The following is a 19,374-nucleotide window of genomic DNA, read 5'->3' as shown; positions in this document are numbered from 1 at the left end:
GATGTAGTCAGGAAACAAACAAGCAACCTCTGCCAACCAAAAAGCAGGATTAACTTAGATGAAAACTTCCTTACACTTTTCTAAAGAGAGTGATTGAGCTGTTGGTATACATTTGTAAATAGTTTCAGCATGGTATACTTCATTCTTTAAAACCCCATGACTTGACTACAGAAATAAAATTAGTAGTGTAGAGTAATTTTGTTTACTTTGGAATGAATACTTTTCATTTTTCTTTTAATTGGTGTGTGAAAGATTGACATTTAATTGCCATTTCATGAAGAAACATTTAAAACTGGTTTTAGTAGATTTTCCTCTCTCTGAATAATTGTTAAATTTTGTTTCATTCCAGTAACATGTAAAATTGTTTTCAAATTCAATAATTTTTTATGGAGGAAATTTTGTGGTATTGATAAATGAAATAATGAAATTCATGCTATTGTGTACATTTTATTCTTTCAAGGAGAAGCAAACTCTATGATAAGTACAAGGAAAATAAATTTAAAACCAAATGTTTCAAATATATTCAGTAATGTCTACAATATGTAGAACAAACACTTCAGCTTGAGAGATTTCTCAAAAATGATCTGGATTCTCAGTAGTGAATCATGAAAAACCATATCCCCAAAATGCTCATTTTGTAAGAAACAAAATGGCTTAAGATTAACTAGACAGCCCAGTAGAGTCACCGACTGAGGAAGAAAGCATCTACTATGAAGAAAACAAGAAATGGTTTTTCTTTCTTTGGTATTATATTTAATAAAGTGCTTTTTCATCTTTCATGAACCATAATGACGTAAGAGCAGAATATTCATATATCTCAGATATAGTCAGCATCTTATGGAGAGAGAGCATCATGCCTGCCAAAAAGATTAGATTACTGTGCAATAATATTGATTTCTACAGTACATTATATCTCACAATACTAGAACACTGAGGAGGTCATGCTTTGGCTATGGAATAACATGAGCTACTTACATGTTTGTAATATACACATATATAATATATATGTACATATACTAATATTCATATTACATTATACTCATGAGCTGTCATCAGTTATGATCTAATTTGCTTCAACAATTATGTCAGACTGAAGTGATTAATTTTAATTGCTTATTTTATGATCTCAAGAGGATGTAGCAATAGTCTCTAAAGGTTCCTGTCTCCAAGGTTGTAACAATAAATACAAGAATCCAAATGCCACTCTCAAAAAGGAGAGTGTTTTTTTGTTCTTAGCAAGTTAGCTTCTAAATTATAGATATTAATATTAATGTGTACTCAGAATTCATGAGTAGAATATTCTTTAAAGCCTTATGAGTGAGCCAGAGTCACAGGGTACACTCTTTCTGTGAAACTTGGCTTTAGGTGCCCTGGTCTAGGTAAGTAGCTTGAGAATCTTGTGAAATTTGATGCATTGGGTAGGAGAAAGATCAGCTATGTGAATCTGAAATTCTCATTTTATAAGATCTTTAATATAAATCAAGGATGAGTCCTCAGATATTTATGTGAGGTAAAATAAACATTGTCAGCTAACCAAAGCAATAAAACGGAGATTAAGATTATAAAGAATAAAATTAATATAACAAGGAAGAGTTTATTATCTTTTTTCAAAAGATAAAAATCCTTACCAAATATTTAATAAATTAAAGAATAATAAAGATATAACAGCCATTACATAAATAAAAAGAAAATGTGAGTTCCTTTGAAAAACTTTAGCAAGACATTGCAAACATCTAATAAATAATTAGTCCTTAATTCTATATATTATCCTTTGGTTATATTTGCTTTTCCTTCTTATCCCCCAGATCTAACCCACAATCCCAGAGAATTTACACAACAATGAGGACACTAGGAGACACTTACATAGATCTGATCTACATGGGAAGTAGAAAAAGACAAGATCTCCTGAGTAAAATGGGAACATGAGGACTTTGGGTGAGGGTTGAAAGGAGGAGGGGAGAGGCAAGGATAAAAGCAGAGAAAAATTTAAAGCTCAATAAAAATAAATTTAAAAAACTAAAATTCTTTCATTTTTCATAAATACTCTGAATTTATTAGTGATATGAGCAGGACTTTTGCTTCATCTTATAAAAATATCTTTTTAAATTTCAATTACTACTTTTAATTTGAGTATTATACATCAAGCCAAGTGTTACCTGAATTTTATCCTGATTTTTTTATATTTAATTAAAAATAGATTGCTTTTTTTCTTATATAGTATATCTTGGTTTTGGTTTTTCCTGCCTCTACAAGTCCCAGATCCTTTACTCTCTTCTCTCCCAATCTGTATATGCTTCCTTTCTGTCTCTTAATTAAATTAAATACATAAAAAGACCTTTGAAAAATATAATATTCATTATAAAAGTTCTAGAGAGGTTTGGGATACAAAGGACATACATCAACATAAAAAAAAGCAGTTTACATCAAGTCCATAGCTAACATCAACTTAAATGGAGAGTAACTATAAACAACACCACTAATATCAGGAACAAAAGAAGATTGTCTACTCTCTCCATGCCTACTCAGTATAGCTAACTGTGTTAGCTAGAGAAATGAAAAAAAAAAAAAAAACTGAGGAAGATCAAGAGGATTCAGATAGGAAAGGAAGAAGTCAAAATATCTTTATTTGCAAATGCCATGATAACATGTATAAGTGATTCAAAAGTTTCCACTGGGAAACTCCTATAGCTGATACAAACTTTCAGCAAATTCAATAGATACAAAATTAGTTCACAAAAATCAGTAGCTCTTCTAAATACAAATAAAAAAAAAATTCGATTCCCTTTAAGTGAGAGAAACTGTGCTAAATTACTGAGAAATAAACAGACAACAACAGTTCAAACTGAGAAATCCAAACTGTTTATACTTCAAATATTGTAGCACAGAATGCATAACTTAATTCCTTTACATATTCCTGGCTCTTTCTTACTGATAAAGTAGTCATGATGTTATTTTTGGCTTATATTCTGTGAACCTAAACAGTCCAATACCACTGAAAGTTGTACGTAAATATTTTATTTGAAATAGTGTCAAGTGCATCCACACACATCTTCCAATTTACATCTCAAGAATTTTTTTATTTGAGAGGCTATGATTTTATTCAATAACTTATTTTAATATTAAATATGTTTACCACGGTTATGATATTTTAATAATATGCACAAGCTTTATTATATGTACAATAACTTTGAAAGATATTATGTGCTATTCTCCAAGTTTTGTGAAGAGTGTGAGACAAGCTGGCTATGTCTTTACATTCTATTTTTACTTCTAGGTATTCTAGATTCTTACAAAAGGAAGCTATGTCTCTGTCAGACGGAAATAACAGCGGGGCCATTTTCACCCTCTTGGGCTTCTCAGATTACCCAGAACTGAAAGTCCCTCTCTTCTTGATATTTTTCACTATCTACAACGGTGGTAGGCAACATCGGCATGATCCTCATCATCAGAATTAACCCCAAACTGCACACCCCCATGTACTTCTTCCTCAGCCACCTCTCCTTTGTGGATTTCTGCTATTCCTCCATTGTTGCTCCAAAGATGCTGGTAAATCTAGTTATAATAGACAGAACCATAACATTTTTAGGGTGTTTGGTGCAGTTCTTTTTTTTCTGTACTTTTGTGGTAACTGAATCTTTCTTATTAGGAGTGATGGCTTATGACAGGTTTGTGGCCATCTGTAACCCTCTACTCTATACAGTAGCCATGTCTCAGAGGCTCTGTGCCTTGCTGGTGTTAGGATCCTATGCTTGGGGTGTAGTGTGTTCCTTGATACTGACTTGTTCTGCTCTGAGATTATCTTTTCGTGGTTTCAACATGATCAACCACTTCTGTGAGTTCTCGTCTCTCCTTTCACTTTCATGTACTGACACATCTGTCAGCCAATTTTTGCTTTTCATTTTTGCCACTTTTAATGAGATCAGCACACTCCTTATCATTTTCTTGTCCTATGTGCTCATTGTTGTTACCATTCTGAAGATGAATTCAGCCAGCGGACGGCGCAAAGCCTTCTCCACTTGTGCTTCCCATCTGACAGCCATAACCATCTTTCATGGCACAATCCTATTCCTATACTGTGTGCCCAACTCCAAGAACTCCAGGCACACCGTCAAAGTGGCTTCTGTATTTTACACAGTGGTGATTCCCATGCTGAATCCCTTAATCTATAGTCTGAGAAATAAGGATGTCAAGGACACAGTAAGAAAAATAATAGACACTAAAGTCTTTTCTTCTTGAACACATTACACCAGTGCGTCCTTTATGTAAAGTGTGGTCTATAAAGGTTGACTTAATACTTTCCATTAAAATTAATATGGTTAATATTGTTCATTGTAGTAAATTAAGTTTTATTCCAGAAAAATAAACTTAACTTTTGTCCTTTATTTTATGAAAAATGAAAGTAGTCTATGTCCTTTTATTGTCATAGGTCAAAATATATTATTTAATAAAATTCTTGGTTAATAATTTTTATTTCTTGATTGCTGTTAGCTCATTCAGTATGTGAAGACAACTAATTAAAAAACATTACAGATCTCAAAAGAGCTAGAAGAATGATACCTAATGCACACACACTGAAGTAACAGTAGAAGTTTCACAGAATATATATGATTTATCTAGCATTTATATTAACCGATAGAAGATACATTTTAATCTGTATGGAAGTATGTATCAAAAATTAAAAATATTTTTTAAAAACTTCATCTATTTATTTTATCCATGATGTAAAAACATCAATCACCCTTTAAAAATATCTGTCATTTCTTCACTGAGAATTTCGTAGAAGTATGTAGTGTATTTTGATCATATCCACTCCAAGACCCTACCTCGGTCTCCTCCTAGGGTACACCAAAATATCACCCTCACATCTTCATGCTCCCTCCTCCTTTTGTAAAGACCACTGATCCCTGTTAGTTCTCTCATATTGTCATGAATGAATGACATACAACTGGAGCAATAGCAATGTACCAGGAACCATACCCTTGAGAAAAAATGACTCTGCTTCTCTCAGGAGCTATTAACTTCAAATAGCTTGTTAACTAAGAAACTTCCTGTGCTCCTACCACATCCATTTTTAAATGGTAATTATTTTATCTTCTGTGTGTTTTATGATAGTGATTAGAGTTAATGTGAGTGCAAACGCACAATGTCCCTATCATATTGGGAATAATTTATACAACACTGCTTGTATATAAAAGGAAATACTCCAAAGAAGAACTCCTAGAATGAGATAATGTTGTATAGAAATTTATTCTGCTTTTAAATATCCCTTCCAGAATGAGGAGGAGATTCATAAGCCTCAAATAGCAAATGAAATGTCATGTATCTATGATGCAGAGACTTGGAAGGTTCTGGGAGACCCCTTCAAGCTTTATAGAGAAAAGTAAACAGTTGCTTGGACATAAGATTCTGAAAATGTGTGAGTAAATTCTTGAAACTGTAGAGTGAGTTACCTGCTAGTTATGCAGAGAGTGCTAGGGTAGCAGATTTCATGAATCCTCACCTGCACTGGCTTGAGCTTTTCAGTTATGAAGCTACTTATGAGTCATCTCTTTCCTGTAAGCAATTCTTCAACTTTGCTTAGTGAATCAGTATAAATTTATTGATGCTTCTAGTTTGACTTTGGTGTATTAGTTGCTTTAGTTCTATAGTGGGTGTCCTTTCTGGACTGAATTACCTGGGTATGTACTGTGTCCCTAGAAAAAGTCTGTCACACCAGGGAGACTATCTTAAGTAGGGTTTCTGTTGCTGTTAAAAGACACCATGACCACGGCAACATTTACAAAGGAAAGTATTTAATTGGAATGTCTTGCTTATAGTACAGAGGTTAAGTCCATTATCATACTAGTGAAACATGGTAGTATGCAGGCCCAGATGGTGTTGGGGAATAAACAGAAAGAGTTCTCCATCTTTCAAAAGGAAGAACATCAATTGTTACACTGGAAGTAGCTTGAGCATAGGAGAACTCACATCCTACCGCCAGAGTGACTCACCTCTTCCAACAAGGCCACACCTACTCCAACAAGCCATACTTCCTAATTGTACCACTTCTATGAGTTTATGGGGACCAATAACATTCAAACTACTCCAGAGACCATTTGTAAACTAAGCTTAGAACAAAAGGTTTAAATCTACTAAGTAAAGTGAACTTCAAAATCTCAGCAAACAAACAAAAACAAATCAAGTGACACCAAGTGAAGAGAGAGAGAGAGAGAGAGAGAGAGAGGATATTGATTAGTGTGGGGAGCATGACCCACTGTCTTGTGAGATGCATGTAAGCATCATCACTAAATGAGAGTCCCACTCTCTTGTGCTAAAAACCAATTATGTCAGCAGAGACTGAAAAATGTCTCAGTGATAAATTCATTCCACAGGGAGAAACTTGTTCATAGGGTCTTAACAACCTGATTTATCATGTTTTGACTCAAAAAACAGGATATGATTTGAAAAATAAAGTTTGTTATACTCAAGAAAAGAAAGAAAGAAAAAAAAATCTCTCAGTTTTCCATTTAAAGAAAAGTCTTTTTTAAGAATAATTAACTGTATGCAAACTGGAATTTATTAATTTGAATGTGCAGTAGATCTTTGAACAAAGAAGACAATGAGGGGATGCACCATGTGACAAACTCTGGTCCAGATTACCTTTCCCTCAAGGAGTGCTTCCCTGGTATCTTTGTAGGCACATGTTCATAACAGACTCACAAAGTAAGTCAATACAACACTCACCTTTCTATCTTTGATACTGCTGTGTGTCCAAGGCCATAACAGTATGACAGTTAAGAAACATTTTCTCTTTAACTGAGGATTTATTTTTAAATTTAAGTTTGCTTCGTTAAATTTTTATTCAAGCTACATGCCAACCACAATTATCCCTCCCACAATCACCTCCCTCTCCCCTCCTCCAGTCCCCCCTTCACCTCCTCTATATCCCATACCCTATCTACTCCTCAGAATTGGCAAGGCCTCCCAAGGGGAGTCAACAAAACCTGGCACATCAAGTTGAGGTAGGAACAAGCCCCTCTCCCCTGCATCAAGGCCGAGAAAGGCATCCCAACATGGGGAATGGGCTCCAAAAAGACAGAGAGTTTATGCACTAGGAATAGATCCTGGGTCCACTTCCAGGGGCCCCACAAACAGACCAAGCCACACAACTGTCATCCACATGCATAAAGCCTAGTTCAGTCCCATGCAGCCTCCTGAGTCCAGAGTCCATGAGGACCTACGAACTTGGGTCAGATGTTTCTGTGGGCTTCCCATCATAAGTATTTATCTAAATGTGTTTCAATGTGTGTATGTGTGTGTGTGTGTGTGTGTGTGTGTGTGTGTGTGAGAGAGAGAGAGAGAGAGAGAGAGAGAGAGAGAGAGAGAGAGAGAGAGAGAGTTCATGTAAGGTAAGAGCAAAAATATAAGAAAGAGGTTGTGAGAGACCATCTTCAGAACATGACAAGCCATTGATTGCAAGCATGATATTACAGCAACCAATGTTGCTTACTTTAAATCTGTAACAAAAAAATGTTCCTGTTAGCAGGTCATTGGTGAGGAGGGATTGATAGGACCATACCACACCTTGCTGAACTGTTGGTTATTGGCGGATTGTGGAGAAGAGATAATCATTGTCTTTATTTGAGTGTTCATATGTGAGCCCACAAATCTCTTGTGATTTCAGAAACATGTGGTCACACATAGGCATTTGGCTGAACTCAGTGGATCACAAGACAAAATCCAAAGATAAAAATTTTTGGAGATAAAAATTTCTGAAAAGCACTCTCCTGAATTATTGGTGATATGAGTTCTTGGGAGGGGACAGTAATGGCTTAAAATATGTTCCTAATGCTGATCCATCATGTTCTAATTGACAGTTTCAAACCCATTTCTGGTTGACATAAGTGTATTACAAAGCAAATAGGTTTTTACACATTGTTCTCATGCAAATTCATATATAGGTCATATCACATATACAAAATACAAAGAAAGTAATACTTCAGCACAATAATATGTTTATTGAATGCCTTGGTACAGCATTGTGTTTGTAGTTCTTAGTTATATTCATCTGATTTCTAGAATAAATTATAATCTTAATATGATAGATCTACAAAATGCCTGTCTTTCTTTTCATGGTGGCCAAATTAAAACAAACAAATACACAAACAAAAAACCCAACAGCAATAAAAATGACTGAGATTCTTTAAAATGCGTTATTTTTTGTTCTTAAGTGCATATGCTATTTTCAGGGAGTGTTTTCCTACGTGCCATGGTTCCACGTGGAAGTCAGAGGACAGCTCAGTAAAGCTAATTTTCTGCCTCCATATTTCCTTTGGGTCAGGAGATCAAACTCAGATAATCAGGATTACATTGCAAACATTTAACCCACTGAACCATCTCAGAAGCATTTTGTTTTTTTTTCTTTGTAAAATTATAATAAAATAAAACTTTAAAATTTTCATATGCGTTTTCTATTTCCTTTTTTTCGAAATTGCTTGGGTACATTCTGTTTTCATTCTTATATACTGGCCATCTACTAACTTCAAAAACTAATAACATTAGATTATGCCTTATCATAGTGGATATATCTACTTTTTCATCACACATGTTCTTTGAAAATCTCAAATATATGGTGTCATATAGAACGAGGTATGGCAAGTCTATTACATAAATTCCTTTCATGATATATATCTTTAATCTTTAAAATGAGATTATAAATTATAGTGCTATTTCAGTTTGGGGGTGAAATATTAATGACTAGTAGATTCTCTGCTTTATTTCTGAAAAGTAAATGCAGAGAAAAGGGAATTCTATTTTTTAAAAAGCCCATTTCTTTTTAGTTTAAGAAGTTATTAATTTCAGTGTGATATTACACTTAAAGTTTCTAAAACTGTTTTACTAATTCCAGCATCAAAGTTCTCGAGATGAATTGAGAAAAATTATCAATTTAACCATCATTACTTTTCTAATTGTATCCTTCACATCTTTATTCCTCAGGCTGTAAATCAGGAGGTTGAGCATGGGGATCACCAGTGTATAAAACAAAGAGGCCACTTTGAATGTGAGCTTTGAGTTCTCTGATTTGGGCCCATAGTACAGAAAGAGGATAGTGCCATAGAAGATGGTGATGGTCATCAGGTGGGAAGCACAGGTCGAGAAGGCTCTGCGGCGTCCGCTGGATCAGTGCATCTTGAGTATGGTGACAAGGATGAAGACATAGGACAGGAGGATGACGAGGAAACTGCTGACAGCATTCACAGTGGAGAGTGAGAACAGGAGGATTTGGTTAACGTGACTGTTTGAGCATGAGAGGGCTATAAGTGAGGAGAACTCACGGAAGAAATGATCGATTGTGTTGACACCAACAAAGGATAATTGGACAGCAGAGCATGTCATCGTCAAGGAGCATGTCAGTCCCCATGCATATGATGCCCCTACCAGACTGATGCAGAATTTCTGGATCGTGGTTACTGTGTAGAGCAGTGGACTGCAGATGGCTACAAAGCGATCATAGGCCATAACCACTAGTAAAATGGATTCAGTTACAACAAAGATAGCAAAGAAAAAGTATTGTACCATGCATTCTAAAAACGAAATGATTCTGTCTTTTGCAACAAGGTTCACCAGCATTTTGGGAACAATGACGGAGGAATAGCAGAAATCCACAAAGGAGAAGTGGCTGAGGAAGAAGTACATGGGGGTGTGCAGTTTGAGGTTAATTCTGATGATGAGGATCATGCCGATGTTGCCTACCACAGTGATGCAGTAGATGCTGAGAAATACCAAGAAGAGTAAGAGTTTCAGTTCCGGGTAATCTGAGAAGCCCAAGAGGGTGAAAATGACCCCACTGTTATTTCCATATGTCAATGGCATGGTTTCACTTCTGTAGAATATAGAATTTAACCAAAAATAAGAATAAAATAGAGAATGAGGGAGCAGGGTAGTTATTTGTATGCCTATCCAGCCGCAATATGTTATAGTTCTTGGCTTAAAAAGCAAACTGAACAACTCAATTTTGGGCAGCTCGGAAAGTGAAAGGTCACACATTTTAGAAATCCCAAATTATTTGCTTAACTTCTTAAAGACACACAATTATTGAGTTAAATTGTATGCCAGAATGTAAGTTTTAGTGTTTATTGTTACAATAACAAGGAATTGTATTACCATTACCTCTAGTTAATATATATCTAATACAGTAGTCTCTCATTTTTATTATATATTTATCATAAATTATTAGCCTATATAATACAATTTTGCTAACCCTCTATCCAATAACAATAATCTCAAATGTTTAAATATATTTTATATCATATAATAATATATTTAATATGCATATATATGAAATACTATGTACATCTTAGTTATTCCATATTAAATCTGAAAAGGATTGTGTATCTTATCCTGGGAACTATTTTCTAAAATCAGCCTTAACAATTTTTACAGGGAATATATATTCATTAAACTTTTTCTCTATCGCCTAAAGAGGAGAAACACAGAATAGAATATAAGGATATCAAGCTTTATGGAACAGAGAGAGATAGAGCAGTCTGTAGAGTACTTTACTAGTGAACACATGGCCCTGCGGTATATTCTAATAAATGAAGTTAAAACAGATGAACATAATAAAATGACCTTGTAGCCCCTGTACCGATGAGATGGACCTGTGTACATCTGTGTGACTAGCTTGCTAGCCATTGTAGATTTGTGGTCTCGCAAACCAAGGTATACAGAGCCTGCAGAACAGTTCCGAGGTCATCCTGTGACATCTACACGTATGTGCTCATATATGAATGTGTGTGTGAGAGAGACAGTGAGAGAGCAAATAACAGACAGAGACAAGAAGACAGAAAAGTAGAAACATGAACACACACATACATACACACATATTTCTGTGCAAGAAGTACTCCAGTGTTGTGAAAATACAGACAAATCTATATACCTCATGCATAGATTCAAAGGTGTTCATTCATTTAGCAAGCATCATATCCCTATTTATCTTTCTTGTCAAGATATTAATTTATTTGTTTTAAAACAATCATACTTTCCTTATGGACACAGTAAAGACTTTAAACTTTCAAGCATAATGAGAAGAGTGTAGTTAAAACTAGAATATACTGGAATACAGTGTCAAGATAAAACATCAAGTTAAGATATAAGGGAATCTCTCACCTGCAGAGATATATTATATTTAAATATGATAATATTTCATCTTGGTTGATGATGTCATACATAAAAATTACTTATCATCATATTAAGCTATTTTCCTGGTGGAAATTAATATCTACCTTTCTTTTGCAGCCTTAAAGCAAATCTTTCATAGGTCAAGGTGTAATCTCTGTGAGTGGGAATGACATACACATTCTTGTATTTATTGTTACAGCCTTAGAGACACAAACCCTGGAGACTAAATGTTGGTGATCTTTTAAGGCAATTAAAATTAATTACTTTTATCTGATGCAATAGTTTTAAGATGACATATATTTTAATTGAGTCATAAATTACATGTAAATTACATGAGGCATTGTATGGTATGCAGTATTCATACATAGCATACAATGAAGGGCAGAGGAACTGGTAACTATAAAAATGCACACTTTATCTATTTAACACTGAGAACATACAAGAGTTTCTATAGGAGTTACTGACTATTGTTATTAGCTGATGCTGCCCATACTTACCTTTCTCTGCTAGTCATAGTTAATAGTTAATTCTCCTATCTAATTCCAAATATAGCCTCTGTTCACCAAACATCCTTTCTCCAAACTTTCTCGCCTCAGCCTGCACAAGCTCTCTTTATACGCAGCCTTTTCCTTAAGTGCCCATGTTAGTTCATAATAAGGAATTCCATTCTAATCACGTAATCATTTTAATAATAATTTGTAATAATTTTACAAATAAATGATAATCAATTATAATCATATACATGTTTTTAAAATCTATTTCTCCATCATGGGCTCCATGTTTTGGCAAATCATACAAGTATATAATACATAACTGGATTCAGATTGGTTTTTTCAAATACCACTTTCAGTCTTTTTGTGTTTATAGCTATGTACACACGTTATAGAGTACTTTTCTAGGGAACCCAGGAACCTGAGGTTTATTCCAATAACTGAAGTTAAAGCAACTGTAAATGATTATGAGCTAGTAGCCACTGCACTGAAAAGATGGACCTATCTAGATCTAGCCATTGTTGTCTTTTTGATCTTTCAAACAAAGGTACATGATGTCTGAGGAACATTTATGGTGTTATCCATAAAATTTTATTAGTTATTTCAGAATTTTATACAACATGTATACTACTTCAATTATTTTCCCTATTACACTTTTTTAAAGTTTATTTATTTTTATTTTTTATTTTCTTTTTTCCCTTTTATTAAATATTGTTTCTTTCCTCATACAATACAATCTGAATACAGCTTTCTATCCCTCTACTCCCAGTTCCTCCCCACTTTCTTCCATCTGGATCCATTCCTTTCCTGTCTATCTATAATGGATTTCTAGGAGATAGCAACAAAATGTCACAGAATGAAACATAATAAGATAAAAAATATCTATCGTATTGAAGCTGAACAAGCCAAACCAACAAAAGGAAAAGAGTCTCGAGAGAACACACAAGAGTCAGAGATCTGTTCATTCAGATATTCAAGAGTCACATAAAGTACTAAGCTAAAAGCTATAGTATACATGCAAGGGGGCCAGATCAGACGTATATAGATCCTGTAATTGCCTCTTCAGTCTTTATGAGTTTATATCAGCTTTTCTAGTTGATGTAGAAGGCCCTGTTTTCCTGGTGTCTCTATTCCCTCTGTCTCCTCTTCTCCTTCTGCCTCGTCTTCCATAGGGTGCCCTGAGACTGGGGGAGAGATCTGATGGAAACATCTTGTTTAGAGTACTGTGTTCCAAGGTTTCTTCCTGTGACAATTATCTCGGCCTCTGTATGTGTTTCTGTTTGCTACAAAAGGAAGCCTCTCTGATGATGGTTGAATAAGGCACCAAGCTATGAATACAGCAGAATATCTTTAGGATTTTGTTACTTTGGTCTCCATGCCGCTCCTCAAATGCCATTCATTTCTAGGTGTCTCTTCTACAGTTTCCTTTCTCAATCCCATCCTCCATACCCCTTCCCACCTGAGCCTGATGTTTTCTGAAACCCCCACCCCATATCCACTCCATCCCAACTCTAATTGTCCCCTCCCAGGGAGATCCATGTATCCACCTTAGTCCCTTCCTCTATGCCTGTCTCCTCTGGGTCTATGGATCATAGCTTGATTATCATTTATTTCATACAGTAATATAAAAGATAAAATTATCCTATGATATGGTTACAGCCAAAAAGATAACAAGAAGACATGATAATAAATTTAGTGTAGCATAGTGCAATAAATCCAAGAGTAAAAAAAGATTAAGTAAATTCCCAAGAATATGAATTCAGGACTATACTCTGGAGTACAGTTCACAGTGCATCAAAATTGGTTCATTACTAGTGGCCTACTTATAAATGCACAAACACAAGGGATTAGGAATGCAGAAGATAGGAAAAGGTGGATAGAAGAGGTATAAAATAGTCACAATTATTCATTAAATCCTTGTCTATTTTAAATAATAATAACTATCAAAAAGAAAACCCATAGCAAAAATACAATAATGTGTCATGTTTATATTAAGTTAACTAGTATGATTTTAAAGGAAATGCCAAGGAGTTTTAAAGGATGAACCCAAATCCAATAACAGGTCTTATATCTTTGGGTCTAAGTTAAATGGAGACCCCTAAAACCACTTATCTGCCAGGATGCTGTACATCATCTTCCTGTTTTAATCACCTCATCTGTAAAAGTCACATAAAAATACTAACCACATTTAATTTTATATACTTGGATTATGACAGTAGTTATTATAAGTGTATTACTTGGAGTGTAGAGAGGACTCAGCAGTATTCACCATGCCTCTCGTTTCTTTGGGGAAACTCAATGGTGACTTCTCAACCTTTATTGTAACTGTACTGGGCTGTAGAAATAAGACAAACATCTTTTATATCACATATTTACACATATTGCACAGAGGTAATGCCCAGTAGTAGCATGCATTGCTCATCAAGAAACTTGAATTAAGGGATAAAACCGGACTCTCTGAACATGGCAGACAATGAGGGCTAATGAGAAGCCAAGGACAGTGGCACTGGGTTTTGATCCTACTGCATGAACTGGCTTTGTGGGAACCTAACCTGTTTGGATGCTCACCTTCCTAGACCTGGATGGAGGGGGGAGGACCTTGGACTTCCCACATGACAGGGAACCCTGACTGCTCTTCAGACTGGAGAGGGAGGGGGAAAGGAGTGGGATGAGGGGGAGAGGAGTGGGGGGAAGGGCAGAGAAATGGGAGGCGGGGAGGAGGCGGAAATTTTTTTCAAGAAAAAAAGAAAAAAAGAAACTTGAATTAAATATTGTTATCTTATGATACACTGAATCACACTGATTAATTTTATAACTCATTATACTAACAATTGAATCTCAAGAGGGAGTAATTTCCTTGCTGTTATAATGATATCCCACAGAGATTGGTGCTTGTTTTCAGAAACTTAGGATCATAGGCTTTGGAGATACACACACATAAAGACAACAGCATTTTCTGTAGTCATAACATCAGGAGCAGAGGGTGGCATGTGATGTTTGTTTGACAGGTTGGTTGGTTGGATCTGCATAGATACATTATTTTGTGGTGGAATACACTAAAATAATAGCTTCCTTCATACAGTGCAATATTTGGATTTTCCCCTATAGGATAATATTATTCCATATATATGTGTGTATAAATATATGTATGTATATGTATATAAGGTTTTCTGAATGGAGACTATAGAAATGTAAACCTTTGTTATTTTGTGTATTATGCCTTGAATCTAGACTATGCATTAGTAGATATCATGCTATGAGAATGCAAGTTATACTCATTTCTATGGCATAATCCTGGCAGGAAATTCCATCTGTTTAATCTGCAGAAAGACATAGTACAGCTATAGGTCTGAAAGACAAACCATGTGAACCAACAGAAGTTGATGCTTGCGTCTATATCCTTTCCTGCTTACCCATTCATGCTAACTTCATCCATTTCATCTGGCACAGGAGGTGTTGAGATTAGGCTCACATTTACCCAAAATCTGGGTGTTGTAGTAAATAACCCTCAGTACTATTCAAGTAGGAACATAGATATATGAACCACATCTGATGCAGGAGAGATAGAATTTATTTCAGTTTTGAGACAAGTCTGATATGTTCCTCTTACGCAGGTTTCCTAGTTATACACGCCAGGACTGTTTAGTCTAGACCATACTTTGTGTAATGTATTTAAAGTACAATGGGGATATCAGCAGCCTTTTCCATAAGGTGTCACCAGACTCCCTTCCTATTGTGACAGCAGAAACTGTCTTTGGGCACTGATAGGTGGCCTCTTGTGTCACATTCCTTACTAGTAAAGAAGCAGTGCTTGAGGGGGTGGGGGGGTGGCGTTGGTCCTGGAAATGGTAAACGGTAATGGTAAAGCATTTTTAAAATTGTATTTTCTTTTGAACTCAGTGAAAGAAAAATTACTCACTATTCTTCTATACTTGAGGAATGAACACCTAAAGCAGACAATGGTGTGTGCCGAGAAAGAGACATATTAATGAATATACCACGTATTTTAAAATCAGATTGAGAAAAGTTTGTTTGTAGTGTTCTTACATTTTGTCCTCCAACATTTTTTATGTGGTACGTCAAGGTCAGGGCAAGTAGGCAAAAAAAGGACTGCACGTTTTTAAATTCAAATTCCTAAATTATCCAAACTCTTCACAATTATAACCTGTAAACTTGCTTTAGAGTCTGGTTATGCTACAATTTTTTAAAGACATAATAAGAATAAAATTATTAAAGTAGAAAGGAAAAAGCCAAGCATGCAGTTTATGTTCACTCTATATCCATCATGTTTTGAACTTATTACTTTCTCTTGTATTTTGTGAAATCAAATTATAAAAAATATAAAATCATGTATTGTATTTTTCCATAACTATTAATGAAATTTCTGAATCAACCTCAATTGTCCACTTGATTTATAAACTCTTTTGTTGTTTTGGGGTTGTTTCTATTTTGGGTTTTTGGTTGTCAGTTTTTTATTGTTTTGTTGTTTTTTGTTTTGGTTTGTTTGGCTTTGGTTTTGTGAAACAGGATTTCTCTGTATAACTGCCATGGCTATCTGGTAACTCATACTGTAGTAGCATAGAGACCCTACTGTCTCTGCTCCTGAGTTCTGGAAATAGAGGTATGAACCACCACTGCCCAACTGATTTATATACTTTAGCACATTAAATAATTTACACTTATCAGTAGGCAATCTTCTTAAAGATTTTCTGTCAACATCTTGATTAGAAATTATCTTTGAATTTCCCAAGAAATTCAAACCAATATATTTTAAAAGTCATTTTAAATATATATATTTAAGCTGAACACCCATGAATAGAAAGTGGAAAATAGCACTCAAAGTTGTTTGTTCACTGAAGCATGACTGGAATCAAGTCTTAAAATTACCTAAATCAATGTGGTTATTTCACAATTGTAAATGACAATATAGAAACTAACTTCATTCTCCCAATTTTAAACTACCTTACAGAAGCAAATAACTCATCACATCAGCCATATAAGTTTCTCTGGAGACAATGATGATCATCTCTCAACTTAAGAGTCAGTTTCAGAATCTTAATATTTAGAAAATATGAGTCTCATTATCCAGATGAGACTTCTGGGTGGATGAAATATGAATTTTAGATATCATGAAATTAACTAAATAAGTAATGCTTAAATTTTTTCTTTAAGTCACAATTATGAAAAAACAACTAAAATCATTACATACAATGCACAGATTTTAATTTTGTTTTGATTGCTGAATTAAACTGTGGACTTTAAGCACTTCTATTGTCAAGGCCTTAGTCAAGGATAAATGCAGATAAATATATCTTATAACTTATATCTTTACAGATATTTACTACAACCGTGAATCCAGAATCTGTTTCTAGGAGAGAGGCCAAACTACATTTTAAATCATGCAATAATGACTAATAAAGAATAGTCCTTTCTCCAACCACTTTTAAATGTAACACATGGTTGAGGGAAACTGCACCTTTGTGGCACAATTCATTCTCCAGGGATTTTCAGATGTCCCTGAGTTGAGTGCTGTCCTCTCTTTGGTGTTTCTACTCATTTATGGCATCACTGTTTTGGCCAACCTGGGCATGACTGCCTTGATTCAGGTCAGCTCTCAACTGCACACCCCCATGTACTTCTTCCTCAGCCATCTGTCCTTTGTGGATTTCTGCTACTCCTCCATCATTGTGCCTAAAATGCTGGATAACATCTTCAATAAGGACAAAGCCATATCGTTCCAAGCATGTATGGTCCAGTTCTATCTGTTTTGCACGTGTGTAGTCACCGAAGTCTTCTTGCTGGCTGTGATGGCCTATGACCGGTTTGTGGCCATTTGTAATCCACTACTCTACATGGTCATCATGTCCCCAAAGCTCCGCATGGTACTGGTGTCTGGCTGCTACCTCTGTGCATCAGTGTGTTCTCTGATTCACTTGTGCTTAGCACTTGAGATCCCGGCATTTAGTTCAAATGTCATCGACCACTTCTTTTGTGATCTGCCTCCTCTCTTAAGTCTGGCTTGCTCTGATGTCACTGTTAATAAGGTGCTGCTGTTTGTTGTAGCCACCTTCAATGAGAGCTTTAGTATTGTGATTATCTTCACCTCCTACTTGTTTATTCTCATCACCATCCTAAGAATGCGCTCTGCAGAGGGGAGGCGCAAAGCCTTCTCTACCTGTGCCTCCCATCTCACAACCATCACCATCTTCCATGGAACAATTCTTTCTATCTATTGTCCATCCACTTCAGAAAACAGTGGGGATGTCAGTAAAGTGACCACAGTGTTCTACACTGTTGTGATTCCCATGCTGAATCCCCTGATCTACAGCCTGCGAAACAAGGACGTGAAAGCTGCTCTCAGAAAAGTTGTAAACTCTAAGATATATTCCTAATGAACATTGTATTGTCAGTGTGCAGAATTCTCTGGTAGATATTGGCAGAGAGATTAATAGATGAAACAAGGTTTTGCTACAAACTGAAGATACAAGGCATTTCAGAGTGACTCTTTTTGTTTTGTGGTTTTCTTTTTCCATTTTGTGACTCTTAAATTACAGGCAAACATTTAAAAATACCACAATTGCTTTTAGACTATTGGAAAATATGCAGCTAATGGAAAATATGCAGTCTTATAAAAAATTTGTAATATTGAATAATGCAAATAATTTTTTTCAATTTTATTGATGTGTGTGACTCTGTATGTGATCTGTGCAAATGAGTGTAGTGTCCACAGACAACATAATAATCTTAGTCTTCTGAGACACCTGATGTGTGTCCTCATTACGGTTCTGAGGACATCTAAAAGATAAGAAAGGCATTGTAACTGCTGAGTCAGCTCAGCAGTCTGTTTAAAGGGCATAAAACATGCATAAGAAACCTTGAATTCCTAGAAAATAAATGCTTCCAGCTCATTTTCATTATGTCCATTAAATACTGACATTGTAGAGAAATTTAGTAGAATGTCTCTTTACTTGTTTTATATCTAATTCTGTGCTCATGCTAACACTGCTGCTGGTGAAATAATTGAAGTCACTTCAGTTCTTACTTTATCCTTATATACACATATAGCTTCCATTTCATTAAAGTTGTTCTTTGTTGATTGCATACACAGAAACATCACACACACACACACACACACACACACACACATATTGCTTTCTCATCACTGTCAAACCATTTGCTGCAAGCTCTTTGGCCCTTATACTCCCTTCTTGCTACATATCTCTTTCCCATGTTCATGGTTTTTATCTTGTCCTTTGTGACTCACAAAGTTCAGTCAGGGCCATCAATGTGATCATGGGTTTGAGACTATCCACTGGAGCATGATACTTCACTGGTGGCTTTGAACTTGAAGACAGTATCTTTATCCAGATATTGTCTGTCTATAGTCATGCATAGTCAATATATGGCCCATAGTTCAACTCACACCTCTCATAATGATGCAATGTCTTTCATTTCCCAAATTTTCATGTTTCTCAGCCACATTTATTTTCAGTTCTGTCTATACCATTAACGGTTTTGTATTATGCCTTATCCTTTATTCCAATTTGTAAAGTACCTTCAGTTGTTGATAGAAGACTTTCTCCTTGTATCTATGATGTTATTAAAGCAATGGACTGGAGTTTAGGGAAACCAGGTTGGTGTCTTCATTCTGATTTTATTTGCCATTAAATTAATTTTCATTCATTAACTTCTGAAGGTTTGTACAAGCACCTAAATAAATGTT

General features: G+C 35.3%; 2 protein-coding genes and 1 pseudogene across 2 annotated transcripts; 2 read left to right on the top strand and 1 right to left on the bottom strand.

Moving 5' to 3' along the window:
• The first annotated feature begins 3,302 nt into the window (after positions 1 to 3,302).
• LOC130869866 (olfactory receptor 5D18-like) lies at positions 3,303 to 4,236 on the top strand. The gene is given in 2 exon segments (XM_057762330.1): positions 3,303 to 3,409; positions 3,411 to 4,236. Coding segments are annotated over 2 exon segments (933 nt in total).
• Positions 4,237 to 8,889: 4,653 nt separating this feature from the next.
• Positions 8,890 to 9,852, bottom strand: LOC130863349 (olfactory receptor 5D18-like; annotated as a pseudogene).
• Positions 9,853 to 17,107: 7,255 nt separating this feature from the next.
• Positions 17,108 to 18,043, top strand: LOC130870117 (olfactory receptor 5L1-like). Its single transcript, XM_057762702.1, has one exon. It carries the CDS (start codon positions 17,108 to 17,110, stop codon positions 18,041 to 18,043), a length of 936 nt encoding a protein of 311 aa, XP_057618685.1.
• The last annotated feature ends 1,331 nt before the right edge of the window (positions 18,044 to 19,374 follow it).

The sequence above is a fragment of the Chionomys nivalis genome, chromosome 2, assembly GCF_950005125.1.
Source record: "Chionomys nivalis chromosome 2, mChiNiv1.1, whole genome shotgun sequence".
NCBI classification, from domain to species: domain Eukaryota; kingdom Metazoa; phylum Chordata; class Mammalia; order Rodentia; family Cricetidae; genus Chionomys; species Chionomys nivalis.
Note: the sequence above shows the minus strand (reverse complement) of the source record. Positions and strands in the feature narration are given on the sequence as shown.